Source organism: Rousettus aegyptiacus, unplaced genomic scaffold (assembly GCF_014176215.1).
Source record: "Rousettus aegyptiacus isolate mRouAeg1 unplaced genomic scaffold, mRouAeg1.p scaffold_m13_p_3, whole genome shotgun sequence".
Lineage (NCBI taxonomy): Eukaryota > Metazoa > Chordata > Mammalia > Chiroptera > Pteropodidae > Rousettus > Rousettus aegyptiacus.
Window position 1 is genome coordinate 26026902 of NW_023416306.1, and position 26345 is coordinate 26053246.

At 35.9% G+C, this 26345-nt stretch overlaps 1 protein-coding gene across 5 annotated transcripts in view; it reads right to left on the bottom strand.

Annotated features, from left to right (window-relative positions):
* Positions 1–26345, bottom strand: part of INVS (inversin) — a 112227-nt gene that overhangs the window by 54158 nt on the left and 31724 nt on the right. For all 5 annotated transcript variants that reach the window (XM_016162574.2, XM_036238793.1, XM_036238792.1 and 2 more), the window contains 2 exons: positions 3514–3687; positions 14–181 (listed from right to left, as the gene is read on the bottom strand). In XM_016162574.2, coding sequence (XP_016018060.2) covers positions 14–181; positions 3514–3687 — 342 coding nt within the window. The remainder of the gene's footprint in view (positions 1–13; positions 182–3513; positions 3688–26345) is intronic.

Genomic DNA, 26345 nt, shown 5'->3' on the forward strand with positions numbered 1-26345 from the left:
TCACGGTACTCACCAGAATACACCGCGCTGTGTGAACAGCACTGGGATCTTTGTGGTTGGCTGCCCAGTGAAGTGGGATCTTGCCTTCGACATCAGGAATCCCAATGTTGGAATCATGCTTGATAAGCAGCTTCACGTGCTCGGGGTTATTGTAGTAGGCACTCCAGTGCAGAGCCGTTTGCTGCAAAATTGAGATTCTCAAACCAATGATGACAGTAACAGTAACAATACAATAACAAATGTTCCCCAAGCTTTTACTGTGTAATAGGCACTGTTGTACGAGTCTTATCTCATGTAGTTGTCATGATAACTCTGGGAGATAAATACTCTTGAATTTATATATGATTGATAAGGAAAATGAGCACAAGGAGGATAAGTAATCTGCTCAAGGACATAAAGGTAGTAAGTAGCCAAATTGAGATTTTTAACCCAGGCAGTCTGACTCCAGAATCTTCCCTCTTAATCTGACAGGCATTTAGGTCACCAGATACTACTAACTGATAATACTGAGAAAGAGAAAAGCAGCCCGATAATTTATGAATAATTATCAACAAAGTAAATGATGATGTTGATATGCCAAGTATCTTAAAAATTTGATAGAATGTTTTGAATTTTAATGTTTATCAAAAAGAAGATCCATGCATAGGAAATAACAGACCTGGAATCCGTTTTTTAGTTCAAAGGATAAATATAACTATAATTTTACCAGATAAATTGTTAGACCTACTTACTAATGAAAGATACAATTTAAAGATTTGCTTTATTTTAGATAAAGTTAAAAGTGAACATCCTGAACTTGTTGACATTGCTTTGAAATCGCTTCTGCATTCTCATCAACATACTTCAGTGAGGCTGCTGTCCCTACCGGGAGAGTTATTAAGGAGACACAGAGAAATAGTTTAGATATACATTATCCTTTCGAGTGTCAGTTATCTATCAGATCTAGAATTAGATCATTTAACAGCAGGAACCAAACTCACTTGTCACATTAAAAATTTAAAATATTGACACACACGGTATTCATTCAATATGTACCTACAGGCGTTAATATGAAGAGTCACCATTTAACTTATTACTTTTTATTTAGTAATAACTGCAAGAAAAAAGTCACAGACGTAATAGCAATTAATTGCCTATAACTACATTTTCAATATACAACATGTACAGTTTCTGTAATTCTTTTTTCCCATGTTCTGTTTGTTCTGAATATTTTTACTGAAATGTAACATTATGTCTGTTGAGTCTAACAGTAAAAAGTTTGGGGTTGTATTTTCTACATCTCTGTTTTTTTTTATTTTTCTAGTAATTTTCTCTCTTTTTGTACTGTGATGAAATATACATAAAATTTCCCATTTTAGCTGTTTTTACGTATACATGTAGTTCAGAAGCATTAAGTACATTCGCCCTGCCGTGCCACCATCAGCACCATCCATCCCCACTATTTTTCCTCTTCCCGAACTGAAACTCCATACTCATTTAACAATAACTCCCAATTCTCACCTCCTCCCAGCCCTTGGCTAGGTATCTCATAAGTAGAATCATATGATATTTATCCTTTCGTGCTTATCTCACTTGGCTTAATGCCTCCAAAGTTCATCCATGTTGTAGCACGTGTCAGAATTTCATTCCTTTGAAGGCTGAATAATATCCTACTGTAGGTATATACTACATTTTATTTTCTAGCCATCTGTAAACGGACATCTGCGTTGTTTCCATTTTTTTGGCTATTGTGAATAATGTTGATATGAACATGGATGTACAAATACCTCTCCTAGTTTCTGATTTCAATTCTTAAAGAATTACTAGATCATATGGTAATTCTATGCTTAATTTTTTGAGGAACTGCCATACTGTTTTCCACAATGGCTGTACCATTTTATATTCCTACCAGCATTGCACAAGGGTTCAAATTTCTTTATATTCTCACCAGCACTTGTTGGGGGGGGGTGTGTGTGTGTGTGTGTGTGTGTGTGTGTGTGTGTGTGTGTGTGTGTGTGTGTGTGATACTAGCGTCCTAAAGGGTGTGAAGTAGTATGCCATGGTGGTTTTAATTTGCATTTCTTTAATGATTAGTGATGTTGAACATTTTTTCAAGTGTTTGCTGGCTATTTGTATAACTCCTTTGGAGAAATAAATGTCTATTCAAGTTCTTGGTCCAGTTTTTAATTGTGTTGTTCTTTTTTTGTTGTTTATTTTTAATGTACATTATATAATTATTGGTCTGTGACTGATTGGAAATTAAAAGACAAACTGATCTTTTCCCTCAGATACTTTGACAAACACTGCTCTAGGCTTTTGTTTTGCTCTCTTCTCTGTGTCTGCCTGGACTGTGTAGATCCACTTTTCATCTGTCTGACTGGATAACCTCCCAGCTCTGTTCAATATGGAAGAATATATAGATGCTGGAAGACAGTAGAAAGTTTCTAGACTATCTGGGGAAGACATTATAAAGCTCAAAGACATTTGTAGCTTCTTGTATGATTAACAAGTATTTGTGGATTTATCAAAGTGCTCTTTTCAGTGAAATATTAGCACTAGAAATGTTGGGTTAGGAATATTTTAGTTTACAAAAGCTGTAAAATAAAGTTGATTATAAAACTCTGGGTTATGTGAGTGACTACTAAACAAAATCTGAAAACTACATAAAGAACACTATGAGAGGATTATTGAATATATACCCAGTGGATTTAATCATAAGAGTTTTAATTACATGGGAGTGTTAGAGTTAGCGAGACTCTATAATTAAGTGCCTGGTGAAAATGAAGAGGATTATTGCACTTGTCTAACTGAAGACCACATTTTTTCCCCCTATGTAGAATGATGAGAGCAATAAACAGCCAATTAAAGGAATGACCAATGTGTATAATATATTAAAATTCAAGGGTAAGAAAGATAGTAGATCTTAGCAACAAATGCCAAAGTGATATTAGAACTGAAATGAAACTAATAATAATTATTTTATAGCTAATATTTGTTGAGAGCATACTCTGCACTATATTATCTTCTTTAAATATATTAGAAAATTGAGGAATAAAGGAGTAGAGTAATTTGTCCAAGGACACAGAACAAGTAAGTGGCAATTTACTTGCTGAAACCCAAAGAAGTGTGATGCTAAAGCCCAGGCCATGCACTCAGTGCACTGCCCCGGGCACTGGCCACCATAGACCTAACCACCGCGGTCACTATCACAACTCACTGTCAAATGGGTTTGGGGGTTAGACAGGCCTGGGTTGAAAGCTAGTATTGCCACTGGAATCTTGGACAGGATTTTAATCTTCCTGAGTTTTAGTTTCCCCATCTGTAAAAAGGAGATGATACTACTTACCAAATGTGGTTGCTAGAAGGATTAAACAACAGAATTTAAGTGACATATTTTACTAGAGTATGGCAACTTGGGATTGTTCCACCATGTATATGGGTGGTAATTTAGGCCTTCTTCCTTGAGGTTTCGCAGCATAAAAGGATGCATTTGCTTTTTGCTCTTATTTGTCTTTGATTTTGGCAGTCCGTTACCTTGTTTTTATCCTGTGTATCCACTTCTCCTGGTGCCATAAACTTCAGCAGAAGCGCCAAACACTTCGGGCTCTTGTGCCGAGTGGTCAAGTGCAAAGGAGTCATCTCTTCCAGATCCTTTTGCATCCAATTTGCTCTACGTGTTAGCAAGAGTTTCATGAAACGATAATTTCCCTAAAAAAAAACAAGAGATGGTAAGAAGAAATTTAGTTTGGAGCCATTTTTTTTTTTTAATTTTAAAATGTCTTAATTATTTTGCTAGAAAAATAAAATTCGGATAAATAAAAGGAAAAATCCTTATAATTCTACTACTTATCATTTTTTTCATATTTCCTTCCAACTAATTTCTATATGCATATAGTTTACATGGTAGCTAGTCGATATTTCATTGTGTTAAAGCAACATATTTTATTTAACCATTCTAATACTGTTTTTAATATTTTCTTTATAAAAATGCTATAATGTACATCTCTTTTCACATAGCCTTTTTCTTAATTTTTTTCTTTAGAGTAAAATATCAGGAACCAATTTACTGGGTCAAAGGAGTTTTATGGTTTTTGGTGTATTCTCCAGATTGCTTTCAAGTAGCAGCAACAAGCATATTAGTTTTAGCACATTCTGACCAACACGGCACACACTATTTATATTCAAAATAACTTTGTGAAATAAGCCCTCAGTATGCTTGAGACAACAGATATTTCAAAGTCGACATGACCCAGCTGTATTGCATGATCAAGTTCTCTGCCTATTTCATGCCTATTTTCTCTCTCCATTCAAACCACAGTGGGCAGGGTCATCTGTCCTTGTCATTTTCTGAGATCCTCTCCATCCCTTAACTGTGTTGGAAATGTGGTCTTTTGGCATTATAATGCATTGATGTTCTCCTATGAGGGGATATCAGAATCAGCAACAAAGAACTTTGTTAATTAAGCAGCCGTCCTACCCTCTACTGTGAGGACTATGAGGCTCAAAGGTAAAGGGGACTAGCTAGAACAATGAGGTACAGAAGGATGAATGAGAGTTGACTGCTGCCCACAGGGGCACAGACAGGACTCAATTCAGCTCAAGGGTTAGGGCAGAGATAAGAAAGAACAAATCTAGAAAAGGAGCCCAGAAGACTGTCTATATTAGATGGGCAGATTTGAAATGGACTGAAACCAAACTGAATCAGCTCAGTTATTTCTTCTCAGAGGCTTGTCCTTGACTATCCTAAGTAGAATTTATTTTGCTCTTTATTCTAGCACCAACATAGCATTCATTTTATTTTTTTCAGTTTGTACTTACATATATTTTTGTTTTTTCCCTTCACCGTGGTCTCTCTCACAAGTTATAAGCTACATGAAAGCAGAGACTATGTTTTAGTGGCTCCTGTGCTTGGCATAGTTCCTGGCATAAAACAGGTGCTTAATAAATATCACTTGAAAGACTGAGTAAATAAGAAGAAATGAAATATATTCTAGGGGTTTTGTTTCTATTTAAAAATTCTTATTAACAGTTACCACATTAGGTCATAACAGTTAACAATTCTCAGATATCTGCTATGTTGTTACTCTTACTTTTTAATGTTTTATGTATCCGGGCTTCATTCACAGTGGACATCATTTATCTGGACTTCTAATTTCACCCAGTGTCAGCTTTTGAGACAAAAAGTGCTAAAATTTCCTCAAGAGGGCACCCTGCTCTAAATCTCTTGTTATCTTTTCTTTGAAAACAGAAAGAGTACCCAGGAAAAACAAATCTATGTGGTACTTCATACTAAAAAAAATAAGGTTTGACCTTTCTGAGCATAACATTTCAAATATTACAGAATAATTCATCATGACCTTTTAAAGATATTAAACCAGACAATCATTTTGATTCTGAAATTTACAGGAAAAGGGAAGGAAAAGGAAACTAGAACACGCTGGTGGAGGGGGAGAGACTACTGAGTTACAGAGTGCTGAATGTATTTACGTTTTACATTATTCTGAGGATTCTACCTATATAAAACACGGTACACCTCAGTGATAATTTATTTACTTGTTCATTCAACAAACATTCAACAAGCCTTGTTCTGAAGCAGCCAACAGTAAAATGTTTGCACTTCACTTATCACAAAGCTCTTTGACATAGATTTCATCTTTGCTCCTCACAGAAGTGTCGTGGAGAATTTTTACAGATTAAATAAAGTATCTTCATACGCCTCTATTGCCTCATCTGTAAACTAGAAATAACAGTACCTCGGATTACTGTGCATATGAAGTGGTCAAGATAATATTGGTAAAGTACTTAGAAAAGTGCACAAAGCAAATGATCGGCAAATGTCTGCTGGTTTTATTACGAACAGTTTTCCAGTGCAGCGGAGGCAAGAAAACGTAGATGTTCAAGTGGAACCATGAGTGGCCCACGATAGAGGGCATGCAGATGGAAAGATGTACCACACTTAGTATACATAGGTCAGCTAGTCATTAAGGAAAGAATCAAGGTTAGGGATAGGTAAAAGTAAAAAAATAGGCGGAATGTTATAAATAGTCTTTCTGACTTTTTTTTTTTTTTTTTTACATTGAGAAAGATGTCTATACTCTACCTACAAATAATGATGATATAGAAGCAACCAGGGCATACCTAATAGGAATTTAGCTGATATATGATCAGGCCAGCTTCTCCTATTCTAAAGGACAGAGAAACATCAGAATGCTGGAACTAGAAACAACATAATCCATTTGGACCAAGGCCAACCTCCTTGATCTCATGCATAAGCACTTATTAAATGCTCAGGGTATGCAAACTCAATTCAAGGAATGAGCAGAGGGGACAGAGAACTTTTACAGCTAAAATCAGGAGAATATTTCTACTGTCAGTGCAAAAGGAGAGATATTAGTTTGAGGCAGCAAGCCAATTTGGTATCTTTCTGAGGGCTGTATGACTCTGGGGACCCATGTTACAAGCTACCTTGCTTCCTGTAAAGCCCCCTCAATACAAAAGCAAACAAACAAAATGTCTAAACATTTCCTCACTATTGTTTGAAATTAGGACTTCTTAAGTTTTCTCGCTAATTATTATGATACAAATACTTTGGGGAGGATTCGGAAGTAAATCACTCAGTATCATCTCTTAGGGCCACATAGAAACTGATTCTGAGGTATAGACTGTTTTAGGATCTGCTTTTATAATTTCTGGCGAGGTAGAAAGTATAAGAGTAAAGGATATAACAGATCAAGAGTGTATATTCTTAAGAAAACTGATGGTTAAGTGAGCAGAAGTGAGGGAGCTGAAGTTACAGAAAAGTCTTGATTTAGTCACTGAAAGGACATTAACTGATATGATCAGGTCTATTATGCCACTAAAATGGGAAAAAATTTCCCAATGTCTCTAAAACAGTGAATGTTTCGTTTTGTTTTTGTTAGGGAGTCATAATCCTCATCTGAATATTCTTGTAATTATTAACACAAAGAGCTTCTTTTGTAAATGATTATAACATTTGGATGTTCTCCAAATGCATGAAAGGAGTACAATATCTAAGAAGATAAAAGAGAATGGAAAGTTCTCTGACCTGGAGACTAGAACTTGAAATGAATCTAGGAAGCAAATCAACCCAAAATGACACTTTTAACCTTATATAGTATTTTTGTGTGTTCGGTCCTCTAAGCTAAATTCCTTTTTTAGAAAATAACACAAAGGCATGAAATCTTAATAACAATAACATGAAAGTTTTGAGTGAAATACCTTGATATTTTGCTTTAGGTTTCTCATTTTTAAAGAAATAAAACATAACAGATTTGGTTAATGTTCCCTGTTTGCCCTTCCCCAATTCCATTAACTTCTCTCCTTCTTAAGAGACCAGTAACCCGAATTTGTGTTTATTATTTCATGAATGTTTTAATAATTTTATTTCTTATAAATATGTGTATCCATAAGCTACACAGTATGGTTTTACACATTTCTAATCTTTGTATACATAGTACTGCATGAGTCACTTGTCACCTTTTACTCAAATAAATGTTTTTTTAAGATTTATCCAAGTTGCTTTGGTTCATACATTTTCACTGGAGAAAGTATTCTGTCGTATGAAAATAATATACTTATTTTCTAGAGGAATATTTAGCATGTTTCTCATTTTTTACTATTATAGACAATACTGTGATAAATTTTCTTACACACGTCTCCCTGGTAAATGTGCAAGAACGTCTGAAACTTGCTCAATTGTTGGGCTGAAGTTGTTCATAGAGTAGCTACTCTGGTTCACATTTCCACCAGTAATGTATGAGAATTCTTATTTCTCCACACCCTTGCCACCCTTGGTTTTGTCAGACTTGCTAACTTTGCCAATAAAATGGGTATACAATTGTGTTTTACCATGGATTTGATTTTCATTTCCCTGATTGAAGAGAAATGTTTTTATATATTTGTTGGCTATTTATTTCTTCTTTCTGTGAATAACTTTTTTGTATTGTTTACTCATTTCCCATCTTAGCTATTTGTCTTTTCTTACTTATCTGTAGGAGTCATTTACATATTCTGGAAACTAATTCTTGGTTGATTTTGCAAATATCTTCTCTGTGTGGTTTGTCTTTTTGCCTCAGTTATGTTCTTCCACTAGTAATGAATTCATGATCTGAATGGCGATGTTAGCTTTTTAAGCATTAGATTTCTTTGTGTACTCTGGAATTTCTGTTGGCATGCTTATTTTAAAGAGAAGATTGTTTGCTGCTGTTTTTCTTTTTTTCTCTTTGCTCACCTTTATAGCTGCTAACACGGAGCTCCTAGTCCAAGATGAATAGGTTCTTATAGTGATCTTTTGCAGCCCTATGTCTAGGGATATGAGGGATATCATCAGTTAATGTCACTGAGCAAGAGGGTTGCTTCCTGGTCCTGACACTTGATCTCTGTCCTGCCCCTGCTACATCTTTAGACAAACAGCTTCTTCTAAAGCTATGGCCTCATATTAAGGCAAAGAATATCTCCAAATTCTAAGTATTTTCTTGATATTTAGAACCCATTATTTTTAGTGTGAATATGATCACTTTTCACTCAGTAGAAAAACAGGGAGTATATCTCTGAACCAGACATATCTAAAATCATATTCTACCGAACTGTTGTCTGTTCCTGGTAAATGCCCTAATCATTAACTTCCAGATAACTTGGAGGTGATTTTGAAAACACTCTGGATTCCTACCGCTATGTTTTACTCAAAATGGCTACCATAGCTTCCGTAACTGGCTCCTAGGACCCTTTGTTATTTGCTTCTTCTTCAGCTGAAACAATTACTTTAACAGATTCCAATGCTTAAGACTTAGTCAGCTCTGCCTACGGCAGCCCCATTCCCCACAGGAACACCATGTATACCCCAAACCAATATTTTGGGATATACATATTTTCTTTGCATTTTTGTTCTCTCTCTGTTGTCAGCACTTGTATTTATTCTCATTGTAGGTGAGGAGAAAACAATTGTTTGCTATATATACAAATGTTCACTACATTTTTTTGTTCACTTATAGATATGTGTATAATTTTCTCATGAAAATATTACGACTATACATAATAGCACATATGAATGTAAGGGAGGCACTCTGCCATATTTCATTCTGAATCCTAATCATATTAGGTACCAAAAGATATCACTTAAAACAGAAAAGGAAATAATAGAAACAATTTGTTATGAATTCTAATGTTATCTACATAATTACATATTTATAAACTCTTAAGGCATTTGCCATATTAATTTTTTAAAAGAATCACTACCCCTAGGAAGTATATAGGTCACAAATGTCAGTAATCTCATTATATCAAACTTTTCTGTAATGGCTGCAGACACAAACGAGCCTAGGAAATACCACAATAGTATTGGGAGAGGCAATCTGCCATGGCCCTGAGTGGCCCTGCATGTACTTACAGGGTATACCAAGAATGCAAAGCCTTGACTCTTCTTTACCGGGACCATTTTTCATAGTTGGGTTTGCAGCGAGCAATCTTCAGGAATGAGGTAATATTGCCCTCTTGTACGTTAGACAAAGAGCAGGCTTGCCTATTACATACTGAGAGTCCCAAAATTCAGCATCCCTCAAATGTAAATCCACTGTGTGCTCAGTGTCCATCTGGGCCCTCTGCATTGTCCCCCATGGTTCTTGGAGGTAAGGGAATCCGATGTAAACAGGAAAGTGCTTGTGCCACTTACTGTGCTATCAAGAAAGAGTAATATTTTTTTTTTTTAGTCTCTTAATGTAGTCTTCTACCAGTACTCATATCAAATTTATTACCTTGTAGTAAGTTAATATATACAAAAGAAAAAAGTAGGGTAAAATTAAATTCAAGACCTGTCAGTGCAGGGCATGAGGGTAGGATGCTGACAGAGACATAGTTTTCTTGAAGAGTAAAGACATGGACTCTGAAGGGTCAGGTTCAGAGAGGAGACTCCCTGTGATCATGCCCGAGTGGTGGGCAAGGCTGGGGAGGGAAGGGACCCCAGTGTCCTATCTATTAATGAGTGTTAATGATGAGGAGTAGGATTAAAACAACGAGCTCTAATGATGTCTCTGGGCAGGCAGAGGAAGGGATGTTAGCATAACGATGGGGCAGCAAGCTGAAGAGGTGATAACAATGAGGTGATGGCTGCTGAGCCCAGGAATCTGCAAAGTGGAAACAAATGGTGAGAGTAATTGATAAAGACCTTGCTCTTTGATACAGAACTTTGGGCGGACCAAAAACATTAGAAGTGTACTTGGTTGAGACATGTGAACAGCTGCTCCAAAGTGAAAGCGAATGCAAAGCCTAGCACAGAGCCAACTGTACTATGTGCCTGATCCCCACTGCAGCCTGACTTGTCTGACTCGTCTGGCAATGAGGACAAAGTACAGGGGTAGAGGTGGCCACTGTCTGAAGCATAGCTGCTGGCTTAATGGTGCCTTTGATGCACAGAAGTTCCTCTGAATGGCTTGCCCTGGTTTGCTGATGATCTGGCTAAGTTAAAACCCAAAGGTGTCCATTGGGAGGCAGTCCAACATAAAATGGGCGGCAGTCCATCCTCCGTGACAACTCTGGAAGAATGCCTACAGTAAGGGCAAGTCAGCCCAGTGGGCTGAAAAGAAAGCTGTCATCCTCACCTTAGACACTACTCCTTAGGATGGGGCCTGTTTTTACTAACTCCTGGGCTGCTGCCAGTGCCCATCTTCTGGTCCGCCACTCGTTAAGACTACAGCTGGTAGATTAAGAACACCCCTCTTCAGAGACAAAAATAGTGGAAACAAATTGTAGCTGCAAATCAAACAGTCTGGGTTACTCACATAGATGCCCACAGGAAGGGTCTATCCTTTGATAAGACTGACTGCAATAAGATCGCTGAATAAGCCTACATTGCCCAGGTCACTGGCCATTTGCCACCTGGATCTATGACTGCACCGAACATGACAATGAATCCATCATCATAGGCTGGCACAAAGTAAAAGGTATGTGTTTTTAATATAAATTAATATAAATTTTACTATTAAATATAATTTTTATTTCAGAAAATAGTAAATGTATTTAATACAATACATTTATTGTTTATTTATTAAATGTATAAATTTAATAGAGAATATTTTATTTTACATTATTTAATATAAAATATAAGCTTTGATTAAAATATAAGTTAATATTTAGTTTAAAAATAATATAATGATTTAAATATATATTTAGTAGTCTGCCATGGCGAAGTAACCGCTTGAGCTAAAGCCGACCCTTCAACATATATTTAGATGTCAAGCTTACATACCAGACTTGTGTATTCTTCTAAGTTGGCTTATTTTTCCTGCACTGAAGGAGGTCACATTATTGCACAGGGCACTGTGCTCACCTGTTCCCGGCAGGGACTTCTGATCACTGCCTCTCAGGGTCACCTTGCGCAATGAGGTCCACCTCACTGCAGAAGATTTTCAGGTTACACTGCTGCTGTTCCATCCTGATTACCCTAACCGCCCACATCATTGAGGCCCTTGAAACTAAATTGTTTCACGTTTTTAGGTTTCATACTTTCTGACTATCATAGTCTGACTATGGAGTGCCTTTGTCATAAAGACTATGCAACAATGGGCCCATAGCTAAAGTATTTGATGGATGTTCTATGCTCCCTACCATGTTCAGGCAACAAAACTGTCAAGAGCTGGCATGGCCTCCTTGAAAATAAACTCAAGAAGATTTCTGACTCTATCTCAGTTACCTCCTCCCGGTCCACACATCTAAGTGAGGCAGCTTCATTACTGGTTGTGGCACCCCCAGAAAGAGCTCATCTGCCCTTAGCAGCCTCCTGGGAAATAATCAGGACAAAAGGATGGGGGATTATACACACCTATTTTGAAAATTCTGCCCCGCCCATTCCTGGTTATAATATTTCTTCCTTTTCCTTAAGAGCAATCCCAGCTGGCCTGGTTGGATGACAACCTGGCCAAAAGGGGGGTTAGAGAGTTAAATTTAATTATAGTTCAGTCATTTGGACATGTCTTTTTCAAATGACATAGTCCTAGATCATTAACATTCATCATGACCACTTGATTGAGTACACTGCTCACCAAGTCTTCCCATAATGTTTATATGGGCTAAGGTAAGGGATATAAAGGGTAAACTTGTCCCATATGCACCTACCATTCCTGATGAAGGACTATGGGTGCAATTAGGGGATGACCGGAGAAAAGGTGAAGAGTTGTAACTATGGGACACAATGATTTTGTGGCTAAGGAGAGAAAGCAACGACTTCAGTACCTGAGAAGGGCACCCCTTAAACAATGGAAAGTAAAAGGAGGGAAATGACAATTAATGCTCTCTTTGTCCTCTGGAGCCAGTACTGCATCCTGGGGTTAAAAAAAAGAAAGATTGTGTTTGCTGCTTGAATCAAACGGCAGCTGAGGCTAGCGATCTGATTTGCTTCTGTATTTGTCATCCCCATTCACATGCTATGAAACAGAAAAATTAATGGCAACTCTTGAACCTGGACCCCTTGTACATGGAGAAACACAGACGCTGGCACGACCTTATTTTAATCTGATGCATACAGATTAATATGCTCCTTCTGATGTGTGAGGAGCCCTGGGTTATGCTATGTAAGACTACTGAAGCTGTAGGTACTTGGTGTTACTGCCTGTGGCTTAGCCGAACCAGTGGAATAATGATACAAGTTTAACAGCTAATCCTGAACTAAAGTGACTTGTTCCTCTTCAGGTTATATGTTTGTATGTGGTGGAGAGTGGGCCATGAAATACTCCTTCACTGGGTTTGGTTTGCTTTTTGGTCCATCTAGTGTCTCCTGTAATTAGTGGCAATGACAGCAAAGATCAGCAAGCCAGTCGGTCTTACTTGCATTGAGTCATCATAGATAACGGACTAGCCTTAGAGTATATACTGGTTGTAGAAAATAAGACGTACTGTTTCCTTTGGCGCTTATTCACAGTTGATTTAGTCTAGGATACTAAGGGGCATAGGTGAAGTCAATATTGCAGGTTGTTCTCATCCCACTGCTTGGAGTCCTATTAATTAAATGCATGAGACATATTAAACAGATTTGCTCCTGGCCTCTATTGGTCAGATTAATCAGAGTAGCTGATGGAATGGCATGCTCATGTCAAGAAAATGTAAGGCTAAGCGATAGATTGTTGGAAGAGGCAATTTACCATGAGTCCTGGTCACCCCTGCGTGTTCTTATGCCAAGAGTGCGAAGTCTTGACCGCTCCACCTAGGCAACTTCTTAAGGCTGTGTTTGCGCTAACAGTTTGAGGGATGAGGTCATGTTTTCCTGTGGGCTTACTTACTGCTTACTATTAAAGCAGTTAATTCTGGAAATTCAATGTTCCTCAGATGTGATGGAGACCCACTGTGTATGCAGTATCCATTTGGGACTTTCGCAACTCCTCCATGGTTCTTGGGGGCAAGGGAAACCAATGGGAACATACAGGTACTGACACTTTTTTGTTATTCTGTGAGTAGTAAACTCATTTGTCTCATGTTTATCGTCAGCATCCAGGAAACACTAAGACGAACTTATTAGAGAGTAAAATCCAATCCCAGATGGAAGGGAAAATAGGAACGGGGATAAAGATTTATGAGTTCTGTTTTTTTAACATGTGGAGTTTGGGGCATGTGAGGAAAATCTATATAAAGATGTCTAGCAAAGAAAGTATATATATGGATCTAAAGATTTGGAGAGAGAGCTAGATTCAAGATATAGAGTTATGAGTCATCTATATTAATAGTTGCTTCAACCGTTTTATCTAAATACAGCAATTTCTGGGATAAATGAAAGTGCATAAAACTGGAAAAATGATCCTCTACGTACTAACTGAAATATAATTTAAATATACACAAAAATAGCTCAGTACAATGCAATCTAGTATTATTGTTCTTTTACCTAGACCATGAGATGCCATTACCATCTCAAATACAGAGTATAAATGAATTAGAAAGGAGAAGAGCCTTTCCTCATTATTCTTATCTGCTTGGATCATTTTGTTGTCTGAATTGGTTTAGGTGCCTGGTTGTACTCTGGTTTCTTGGTCTTTTATTTAACAGAAATCTTTATAGGAAAGCAAATAGTTACAAAAAGCAAGTTTTTAAATGACACTGAACTCACTGAGCTTGATAAATGACATTGTGTCTGCATTGCTTTTACCAGTCACAGACATTCTCTCTTTTTCCTTAAATTTCTGATTGTCAAGCCTAAATTTCTGGGTTTGCATCTAAATTTTTTAATTACTCAAGAACTATGATGGCAATCACATTTCTAACCTGCCATCTTAAGCTAATCTTTAAAAACTTTATTTTTAAATATTATTATTTATTTATTTTTTAGCTATTTGACAATTCTTTAAGGGAAAGCTAAGAATGGCACTTCAAAGACAGAAAAGGAGCTTTATTTGTTATTTTCCAAGTTTAAGATGTTCATCCATCTGGCAGAGCAGCTAGACAATACATCAGCCAAGAACATCTCTCTGGCTTAAAACAGATTCTGGCTCTCAAACGGGATTTGACTGAAGGAAAGGCAACATCTTTAGTTGCTTCGTGGCTGAACTCTTCTAATATTTCTCCCCAATGCCTCCTCCAAGCCTTGGCTCTATCCACTAACTTGGTTTCCATAGGAATAGACAAAGCTATCAAGTGACACATAGCCAAACGACACAACAGAAAGAGAAAATGTTACTGTCCAAATAAAGTAGATAGGCTTTTATCTACAAAGCTATGGAAAGGTATCCTTGACTCTGAAGCTTCCATATCCAATGCCAGACTTTTCATATGCTTTTCCCGCCTAATATAGCCTATTTTATTTAGATTATTATGAAAATTATTACAAAGAGCATTTCATGCAAAAAGTAAAATACTTTAAAAAGTTATAAAACACTACAATGCTTATTTCCACAAGTACAATTCCATTGTGCTTGTGATGTATTCTCATTTATTTATAATGGTCATTTAAATTGGTACAATCTTTTGGGATGATTACAAAAGGTATTTTGATTCTCACAGTTGATATTTTATTTTTAGGAATACCTTTATCTTAAATCAGTTCTCAAACTCTAACATGCCTCAAGATTATCTGGAGGGCTCGAAAACACAGATCGCTGAGGTCTTCCCTCAGCGTTTTTCATTCACCAGCTCTGGTGTAGAGGCCCAAGAATTTACAGTCCCAAAATGTTTCTAGATGCTGGTGCTGCTAGGTCCAGGAGTCCACACTTTGAGATTCATTATTTAGACAAAAAACCTAATGTCAGAGATTTCAACCTTGAAGAGCTTAACACAATAACAATAAAACCACTACAACAACCCGCCCCCTCTGCCCCGCCCCCAACAAAAGAATGCCTGTTCCATCTCAGGTCAATGATGTCAGAATTTCTGAAGCATATTATTCAAAGCTTTTATTCTAATCTTTGGAGTTAATCTAGACTTCGGAATTAATATTTTCTAAATGCTCTGCAGGTGATTTGAAAATGGTATCAAGGTTGAGAAGTACTGACTTAATCATTCATTCAACCTTCACTAGTTATTTACTGTGTAATTAATTACTCTGAATCAGACACTATGTAACAGGTTTTGGAAGCTTTACGAAAATAATTAAAATACAGTTATACATTCATATACCATACAATATACAGTTCAAGCAAGGGAGGGGGAGTAAGTGCATAAAAAACACAAAATGAACCATAGACAGGCAGGAAAGAGGATGTGCTTTCAGCCTTTTGTGAGGAGGGGAAAAGGTTAAATCAGAAAAAGAATCCACAAAGAAGTTGGCAGTTGAGCTGGATCTTGATTTGGAATCAACAGTAGCACCCCTTCGTGTCTCCATCTTGTTCTGCCTTCCCATTTCTTTGAAGTGCTAAACAAAGATAGCTTTGGGTCTTATTCTCTCCCATCCCTTCCAATTAATTTGTCCGCATAAGCTCCTCCTATACAGAAATTCTGAAGCCAACATTAGTTGGGCATATCAAGTCTCTTGTATCCAATTATTGCACTATTACACAGTGCAATAATTCCCACCTTATCTCTCACTTTGTCCATAACAGACAGTAAAGCCATCTTCAAACGTTACTCACTGTTGTAATATAATGAATGAGATCAGTCCTATGTCAGGACACACAGTAATAAGAACTCTGGAGAGGGGCCCCAAAATCAGACTAGAGGGGCCAGTGAAAGCTTCTTGGAGAAAACAGTGCCTGTGCTGCATCTCAAAGTGTGTACTCAGTCAAGCCAGTGAGAAGGAAACTGAATGTGCAAGGGCATTGCGTGTGGAGAATAAGGGTAAGGAAGAAGTGATTAGAATAAAAGCTTTAAATAGTATGCCCGAGGATAGAATAGAAAGGGGGATACATGAAGCTGAAGCCGAAAGGCAAGCAAGGAGTAGATGATGATGAAAGGTGCTAGGCTAAGGACTTTGGATTTCTTCCTTGAGGTTTCTGAAGCAGTCCCGGAGGATTTAAGTAAGGCAGTGACACCAGTGAGGTCTCAGCCAAATCGCCCTTACCCACTAAATTCCTCCTCACCTCAGTTTTCTCCCACATGGAAAACGAGAAGGTTGGATTATGATCTAAAGACCCATCCAGCTTTACGTGCTGACTCTATGAATCTAAGAAACAAGAAGATCCACTCTTTGTAGCTACTTCAAAACTAAATGTTTTTATTCTAGCTGCCTCAAGAATAACTTTATTTCTAAGAATTCCACAGGGTAATAGTTTTTGAGTCTGTTTCCTTTTTCTTGATACAAAAATTCATATTCCTAGCATAAAGATGTTCAGGCTGTAGGGGAACCAGAAATGCTACCCATGGAAAAGCAGCATGATACAATTAAATGAGAATATATTTTAGAACCAGTTAGATCAGAGTTAATACTGGTTATATTAACCATAACCATGTTACTGCTTAAAGCCTCAGATTCCCCTTTGGTAAAAACAAACAAACAAACAAACAAACAAACAAACAAACAAACAAACCCCATAGTGACTGGTTCACAGAAAGGGCTTAATAAATATTGGTTTCTTCCTGATACAATTATGGTTCTTCTCTCATTATAAAAATAGTCTTTGTAAACAAAACATTTTTTTTTTTTTTTACCATGTTTGCTTTAGGTATAGAAAAAAATAAAAAAGTATTCGTTTCTAATGTTCTCATTGTTTGATGTCCATTATAATCTGCCTGGCTTATTCTCTTCACTGACCCAGATCAGCCTTCTGAGTTACATTGCAAACAGTTACTTTAAAACTCATATTTAAATATTACATTCAGAAACAATCTTGTTTACCTCCTGTTCCTTTGAAGCACCTCAAGTCTTGTGGTAGGTTCCATCTTTAGTTTTCCAATAATGTGCCTTAGTTTTATTGATACTAACATGCAGTTAAAAAAAAAATTATTTCAATTACTTGGCTAAGATATGTGCCTCTGGGGGAACTATTTCAAACAACTGATTGAATCCATCTGTTGCCTTCTTTACTTCAGTTCCACATTATGGATGGGATTTCTTAGATAGTGGAAAAGATAAATGTACACATAAATGTACAAATAAATTCAATTATACTCACAAATTCTTAACAAACCTCATTAAGGCTATGCATTAAAGGTTTTAATTAAAAGCACTAACTAAAAATCTGACTAGGTAACTATTACCTATTCTCAAAATGGTAGCCAAGGTCCTTGGAGTGGTAATATTTGAATCAAACCTGAGTCTTCTAGTCTCAAATCTAGCCATCTTTTAAAAATCATATCATAACCCACCTCTATCTTTAAGTCATTCTCTGAACTCTACTTCTCTTAACCCTTCTGCCACTATTCTACACTTTTTCTCTTTGAAAGAAGAGAGAAGCAACTGAGCTGGAAAAGCATAGCACCAAGGTTTAGTGGTTGAAGTGGGGAAGAAAGATTTGCAAATCAAAGGCTATTTTAGTTGTACCTTATCCCAGGATAGGTGGTCTGTTTGCAACGACTGACTATGTTTTAATTCTAGTCTAACAAGTGCTCTAAGTTCAAGCACATCACAATTCTTAAATCGACATCTTAGTAACTCGCTTAGCTTTTTATGGATCAATTGGAAATAAACAAACATACATTTTAGAAAGTCATTCAAAGTTATAAATTATATATTGTACAAGTGTTGAAAATTTGGAAAATTATTAAAAACTGGAAAAATAAAGTAAGAAGGAGATGACCTACAATTTCATTACCCTAAGATTAACATAAGCTCTGTTAGCATTTTGGTGTAATCTCTTCCATTCCTCTTCATCTTTTCTGTTTAACACAAGAGGTGATTTTCATTATTCCCATCAAACTACACATCTGATTTTATATCTGGAACTAGCAGTGATTTTAAGAATAACTTTTACCATTTGGTAACCATCATAACAGTAACTGATTCAAGTGGCCAAAGGATGTTAATGTTACGGGGTAAAAGTTTGAGGAATGATAGGATATTTACATAGTTTCAAATTGGCTCTCTACAAAATATTTATTGATCATAAAGGGGGAAAAAATAATGTACCAAATAATCAAAGTTAACACCACTACATGCTTTCTGATATGATGCACAGAGGAGAGCACATCACTCCTTTAGTATCACCAAAGTGTATAACCTGAATTCGCTTATGAGGAAACATCAGGTAAACCCAAAATAAGAGACAATAGAATTGGCCTGTATTAGAAAATGTCAATGTCATAAAGTATGTGCGCAGACACACACACACACACACACACACACACACATCCACATGGACCTGAGGAACAGTTGCAGATTAATGAAGACTAAAATGACATAACAATTGAATGCAGTGCCCAATCCTGGCTTTTCTTTTATATAGAATACATTATTGGTGAAATTTAAATCAGGTTCATGGATTAGATAATAGTATTTATGTTAAATGTCTGATTTTGATAATTAAATCTGGTTATATAAGAGAATGTCCTCTTTTTAGGAAATACGCATTAAAGATTTGGAGGCAAAGGAGTATCACATCCACATCTTTTCCTAAATGGTTCAGAAGACAATGTCTACACACTCACAATATACTGACAGAGTTTAGATAAAGCACATGTGGTTAAAGGTGCACACTTGGGGAATTTGGGTGAAGGACACATGAGAATTCTTCGTATTAATTATTCTTGCAACTTTTCTGTAAATCTAAAATTATGCCAATATATAAAGTTAAAAGAAAAAAGGGAAAAAAAGACTTCAATTTTTATTATAAAAGTAATGAGATTCATTAAAAACATTTCAAAAATGAAGAGAAATATAAAGAAGAAAGAGGTGACTAGCCTGCTTCTCACAAACCTGAGGTAACCATGGTTTACATTTTGATATACTCTCTCTGTCTCTTATCTCGAGAAATGTTTCTTATCCTTAGATTGCAGTTAAATTGTGAAACACTCCATAATAACATTTTAGTTAATATTCGAAATATCCTTGTTCTGGCAGCCAGAATTACTGTCACTCCATTGATGAGAAAACACACACTCAAAAAAATTACAGCATGAGTTTATTTTGAAAAGTTTATCAGTTTATATTATATAACAACAAAAAAAATAATGCTACTAAGTGGCTGGTTTACTGTGATTTACAAAATGGCTATGATTTAGTTCCTGTAAAATGATAAGTTTGGAGATGAATTCTGGGATCCCTTCTACACTAAAATGCTACAATTCTTATCTCTTGTATTATCACTAACTTTTTTTTTTGTAAACAGAATTTGTAGTGCCTAGAACACTACTTTTATGTATAGTGGGTACTGGATGAAATACTTTTTGAATGAATAACAAATGCATTTCAAATTATAAAATAGTTATGTTATAGAGATCTTGAAGATTAAATAATATAAAAGTTTTTATAAAGTATAACTTATAATAAACTGTTATTATTGATGATTTGGAATAGAAACAATATAAAACTAAATGTTCATCCTTAAATAGAGATTAAAGTTAAGAGATGCCACCCCACCTTTAAAAAAAAAAAGATATCTTTTTGTAGGAATATAGAAATTTACTATGAAGTTTATTTCTATATTACTCTTGTTTCAAGTATAATTCACCTTATTCTCATCAATAACCCATTTAACTGACTGTTTACAGACAGATGGAGAGACAAATGACAAATTAGTACTCCCCAGGTTTGTGGCATGGACATAAAAAGTGAATTTATTTCTCAAATACCTTTTATACCTATAGCCTTGCAAGTAGAAGACATCTTATCTGGTTTACTATTGATCCAAATGACAAAGCTGAGCATCAGATTAAGGATATGTCAGAAACCTGAAAGAAGGCTACCAACAGATACAGGAGGATGGTGGCTTCTTTCAAAATGATCTATTAAGGCTCCAGTGTTTACAAAGGCAGTTGAGAAAACGCAGCACAAGATACTGGGTTGTATCAACTAACTGGCAGAGTGCCCATAAAAAATTCTGATACTAACATGAGCCCCCATACACCAATCATGATACATTTTATTTCTAACAATAAAAACTATGTGCCGGTTTTTAATGATAAAATAATAGATACAGGGTTTTTTTCTTTATCCCACATCCCTTTCCTATTGTTATAGCTTCTTTCTCGGCAAATGGTAGCATTCCTAAGAGGTGATATGTCTTTAAGATGATGAGAGATACTATCTAATTTAAATCGACTGCCAGCCAGAAAGGTCAAGCACAATTCAAGAATTTAATTCTAAGATATCTTCTTTGGTGAGAGTGAAATATGAATGACCAAGAAATATCATGCCAAAATGGAGTACTGAAAAGTAAAAATTTCAAGAGTGTTTCTTATATATGCTACAATATTTTGTGGAAAAAAAAATCCAAACACTTTGGAGATAAAAAACAAAGCATGCTAAAAAAAAAAATTGAGCAAAACAAAATAAGAAACCTGATCACAGGTGGGAAAATCTGTCTTTTGTAATCACCTTGGGATTAGCACCTTTTTAAGGAAGATTCACTACTTTCTAGACTAGAATGAACTGAAGAACTTTGTAAGAATCATGGGAATAGAAAAAGCTTCAGAAAATTCCCCTTTCAGATGGCTTTAGAGAGACCTGAACTAGTTTTTCAAAACCCAGAGTGCTCTAACCAATTTCAAGGGGCAACATTTGGCATTGTTATAAAATAAAGAGATAAAGAATTGTAGTCTAAAACTATTTAAAATATCAGCAAACTATGCAACTTTTTAGTTTGCCTTTTTTTGTTTGTTTGTTTATATACACTTTATTTGTATGAAAATGACTTAATTTAATGTGACACCAGTAGACAATGGAATCTATCATGGGGAGAGGCAAAGTACTTTCACAGAGGAACAGTTTTAAAATATATCTTTAAAAAAGCCATAGATGCACTGATGCTTTACAAGCAGAAAACAACTCCATGGAGGAACACTAAAAAAAGAGAATAAACAAAACCAATTTTGTATAAAATATTAAAATGAAATACTTTTACTATGCTCTGGGTGTGATCGAAAGTAAGCATTCCTACCCTATACCTATTCATAGAAGGAAGAGAGTGGGTATGGGCGTAGGGCGACCTATTCCAAAAATGAGGCTGCATGGAGGTTGGGAATTAGAGATCCTGATAGGCAAACTTGAGACATTTGAGAGGGTCAAGAGTGTTGTGAAAATAATCGCTAGTGGAGAAATGAAGGTGATTTCCTCTATTTTTATTTTGGCCAAGATCTGGCCTAGATTTGATTTCATTCCAGGAAAAAAATTTTTCAGTGTTGTTCACAAAATTTATCTTAGCTCCATGTTAGTCAAGTGTGGTTTGTGGACCAGCAGCATTAGTGTCATTTGGGAACTTGTTATAAATGCAGAACTTCAAGGCCCCCTCCTCAGATCTACTCACTGAATGCAAACCTGCATTTTATAAGATTGCCAGGTGATTCTCATACACATTTAAGTTTGAGAAGCACTGATCTAGCTTATTGGTCTCATATAGCATTATTTACATAGTGAAAACTATATTTCTATGGCATAGGTGAAATTTGTGTAATTGTAATTCTCATTGGTATTGTGTAAAAAATAATATGCTTTTCAGTTTGCCTTTTGAGCTAGCATGTAACACTTTTTATAGCAATAAAATGTTTTTATTTGTCACCAGTGTAAATAGTGAATATAAGTTTAACTGTCTTAGCATTATGAAATGCTGTATGTAATTTAAGTATATAAGTATTAAGTATTAATATAAGTATTAAGTCTTGATCTTGGCTCTAACTCATTATCTAAACATAAGCACATCATTACTGAGCATCTACTTTGTGTAATGTAAGGCACTGCTTTTAGGTGTGATGAGCATGACAACTTTCTGGGCCTGTTTTCTCAACTGTGAAATAAAGGAATTCAATTAAGTTATAAACTAGTATTTACCGAAGTGTTTTGCAAATCACCATTTCCTTAAGATACTATTAGCTTATGCTAAAAAAATGTATTGAGATAAAATGATTATGAGAAATCCTGGATTAAAAAAAATAAACAAGTTTCTTTACTGTATGACTTTTCAGAGCCTTTAAGTTGTGAATATGCACTATAACTTTCCAAAAGAGAGCACACAGTATTTCCCAAACTTATTTGATCATGAGACTCATTTTTCACACAATATTTCATGAGAATATTGTGCTATGGAAGCAGTTTTGGGACGTGCTGCACAGAATTATTTTCAAGGTCCTTTTAAGCTTTTAAAATATATTGCTTTTTTAAAATTAGAAAGAGTTGCTTAATATCTAGTCTTATTTTTCTTGGATGGAATAAACTTGGGAAACTCTGCTTGAAAAAAAAAATTCTCACAAAGCCAAAGAGAAAGTTAATTGAGACTACAGTTAACAACACGTCCAACTACTGGGTAATAGGTAATATAAAATACTGAGAATGAATGCCAGAAAATGTGGCAGGAAAACAAAATTAGAAAAAAATTCCAAAAACAAACAAACAAACAAACAAAAAACCAGAACAAAAATCCCTGAAGCAGGGATTCTTTCCATCAAGCCTCCTTTTAAACCTACTTAATCAAAAGTAACTCGTAGGTACTTCGCGATAGCTCACCAAATGCTATAGATGTTAAACAAAGAGGTATTAGATTTTATGTTTTGTACCTTAGGAAATATAATTTGCCTATAGCTATGGTGTAATACCTCTCTTATTACCTCCAACATGTCATGCGTTCACCCTCTTCAAGTCCCTCACATTACTTTTATGCTCAAACTCCCAGTCACATCTTTAACTCTCCTCTGCCAATGGATAAGAGATATTGCTCTTATTAGAATCAGATGGCAGTAAACAGGATTGTAAAGCTCAGAGCTTCCAAGGGCAGTCAAGCACATCTGAGAAGGATGTCTGGTAGCCCACAATAAATCTAGTTAGTCCAAGGAGACTAAATTTATGAATGAGTCTGCTCAGTCATAGAGCCATGTTCAAGAATGACTCTGCTGACCTAATAGCGGAATATTCAATGGAAAGGACAGAACTTTGGAGATGAAGCAACTTCTTTAATTATGAAGGCCACTAAAATGTGTAAGCAATGTCTGTCTATAGATGCTACTGTGTGACATGGAGGGGAAAAGGACAGGGAAGGGAAAGTGTGAAATAGTAGAGGAGAAATAAAAATAATTAGATTAGAAAGGAAAGAAAGAAAATGTGTGAGATAGGAGACTCTAATCCATCTCTCATTCTCTTCTGTAATCAAGTTTCACAATATTTTTAAAATATGCCATGGCCATTTCTGCCTTTAAATCTTTGCTCACTCTATATTCCCTCTGCCTGAAATCCTATCCTCCATTCCCATTCTTTGTCTAAGTTTGACCATTTCATTAAGGCCCACATGAAATTTCAGTTCCAGCATGCATTAGGCATATTTAGTATAGGAAACAGTAGTTATTTTAGGTATTTTAGGCAGGAAAGATTTTAATACAAGGAATTACGTACTTATAATTGGAAGAACTCTAGCTAGGCTTCAAGGAATAATTCCCTGAACAATGCAAAGCCACCACTGTGACTGTTCAGTGCATGGCTGTGGCTGCACCAGAAAGTCAGACTTAAAAAGCTGTGGTAACAACTGCTTCTCAACACCTAGAAGGAAGAATAGAAACTGGAATGCTCTATAAAAGCTTCCTGGATGATTGCTCTCACCTGAGAAGCACTTACAGCCTGACTCTCAAAAAGCATACTCAGATACCAATACCCTTATAAGATTACTCAAGTATAGGCCCTTTCTCCTCATCTTGAGTATTAGGTCCTTGAAGCTAGAATTGGGGTATATATCTCTAGTCTCTTCTTTTTCTAATAAAATCTAACTCAATTCCTTTGGTTAGTTGTTCAAAGTATTAATACATTGCTAATTATGAACAGATAATGCCTTTGCAGACTAAACCTTTCCAGTTAAGTATAGGTATAAGACTTCCAAGGTAATTCTTATTTGCGGCCTACTATCTTGTTGTGGGATGAAAGATTTAAAATATATTGTGGAAATTTAAGCCCATAATCAACATGCAGTTGAGGTTTCTTTTTTCCTCCGAAGACAGAAAGAAGAAAGATAAAATGACTTGGAAGAACAGATGGATATATGTCTGTTATTTCTGAAATTACTCCCAAAGCTTGACCAAAGCTTTGTACTTTGGTCTTTGTGCTTCTTTACATGAAATTCTCCATAGTATTTCTACACATCTAGGAACTGGAATATTTTTTCAAAGATGTCTGTATAGTAAGTGGCCTTAGAAGATAGAGATAGTACTTCCTTTCAGGTCAGAGGATAGATTAGTTTGCTGAACAGAATAACCAAATAACGTCTCACTTTGGGGCAAAGGTTGAGCCTGTTTGTCAGAAGCCCTAATGTAAGACTGGGGGTTTTCTAAGCTCGGGTTTCCTCTGATGTGACACAGACCCATTTCCTGTGTAGCGTGTACCTGCACCTGCTTCCAGATCACCCTTGCAGGACTTGAGGGCAAGGAGAACCAATGCAAACATAAAGCTCATGCTGCTTGCTGTACCATGAGTAATACTCCACCTACATAAATTTGGTCTTGGGGTCTCTTTACCAGCTAAATCTATGTGAGAAGCCAACCAACATCTACAACAATTTGACTGCCTGACAGTATTGTCTTTTGGATGACTACTCATCAACTATGTAACAAATGAGTTAATAAGTGAATGAAATCTGTCTGCAGCATAGAGAATGGTTTGAAGAGGAAAAAGACTTGAATCGGGAAGACTGATACGCTATTTCAGTTGTTTAGACAATAGATTATGGTAGACTGGATTAGAATGATAGAATAATAGAGATGGAAAAATGAGCCAAAGGGGAGATCTCAAAAGCATATAGACTCCTCAAAAGTCCTCATCTGATGCCTGAATTACAAAGGCATGTGGAGGCTACAAGAAGTCTGCAGAAACCAACAAATGAAAGGTTGAAAAAGCTGTCAGAAATTTCAGCTATGACCCAATACAGAGGAGACAGAACTCAGAGCTGAGCCCCACCTTGTTAGACTTGATAAAAATCTCAGGATTTTCACTGAAATCTTAGAGGATCTATGCCTTAAAAGTGCAGACTTTTTTTTTTTTCTTGTGGGCTATGGATAGGTCTAAGAGATTCAACTAAAAACTAGGAGGAAAATTGAAATGCTCAACAGTTTCAGCGTGATTAATCAGTTCTAACTGCCTGATAAAACACACAAAAAAACGATACTCTTTATGGAGTGATAAGAGAATGAAAAATCCCAGAATATATCATCCAAAATTCTGAGTATACAATAAAAAATTGCTACACATGCAAAAAACAAACAAACAAATAAACAAAGAAATAGGACTAGTGTTAAGAGAAGAAATAATTAATATAAATATATTTCAAGATGACCTGGTTGTTGAAATTAGCACACAAGGACTTTAGAGCAGCGATGACAGTTTAACAGAAAAGATGGTTATAATGACCACATAGATGAGGAAATCTCAGCAAAGAAAATGGAACTATAAAAAGAAGTAACAAATTATAGAACTGAAAAGCACAATATCTGAAATATAAAAATTGCTGCATAGACTTTTCACATTTGATTTTTTGCTGAAAACAAAAGCTAAAAAGAAAATATTGAAAGAAACCAATAAAACAAACAGCAACAAACATTACACACATGGGAACAATAGGAAAGGTGGTGGACCAGAAACAATGGAGGCCAGAAGACAATGGAATGACATATTTAACTTACGTTTTATGAAAAATAGTGTATGTCAATGCGATAAGCAAAAGTTTCATACTGGCGACCCTAAAGCAACCTCTTAAAAATAATATATAGGTATAGCTAAAAATCCAATAGAGAAATTAAAACATTAAAAAATATTTGATTAATCCCAAAATAGGGCAAGAAAACAGGTTGAGAGGAACAAAAAATGATGGGTCGGACAGAAA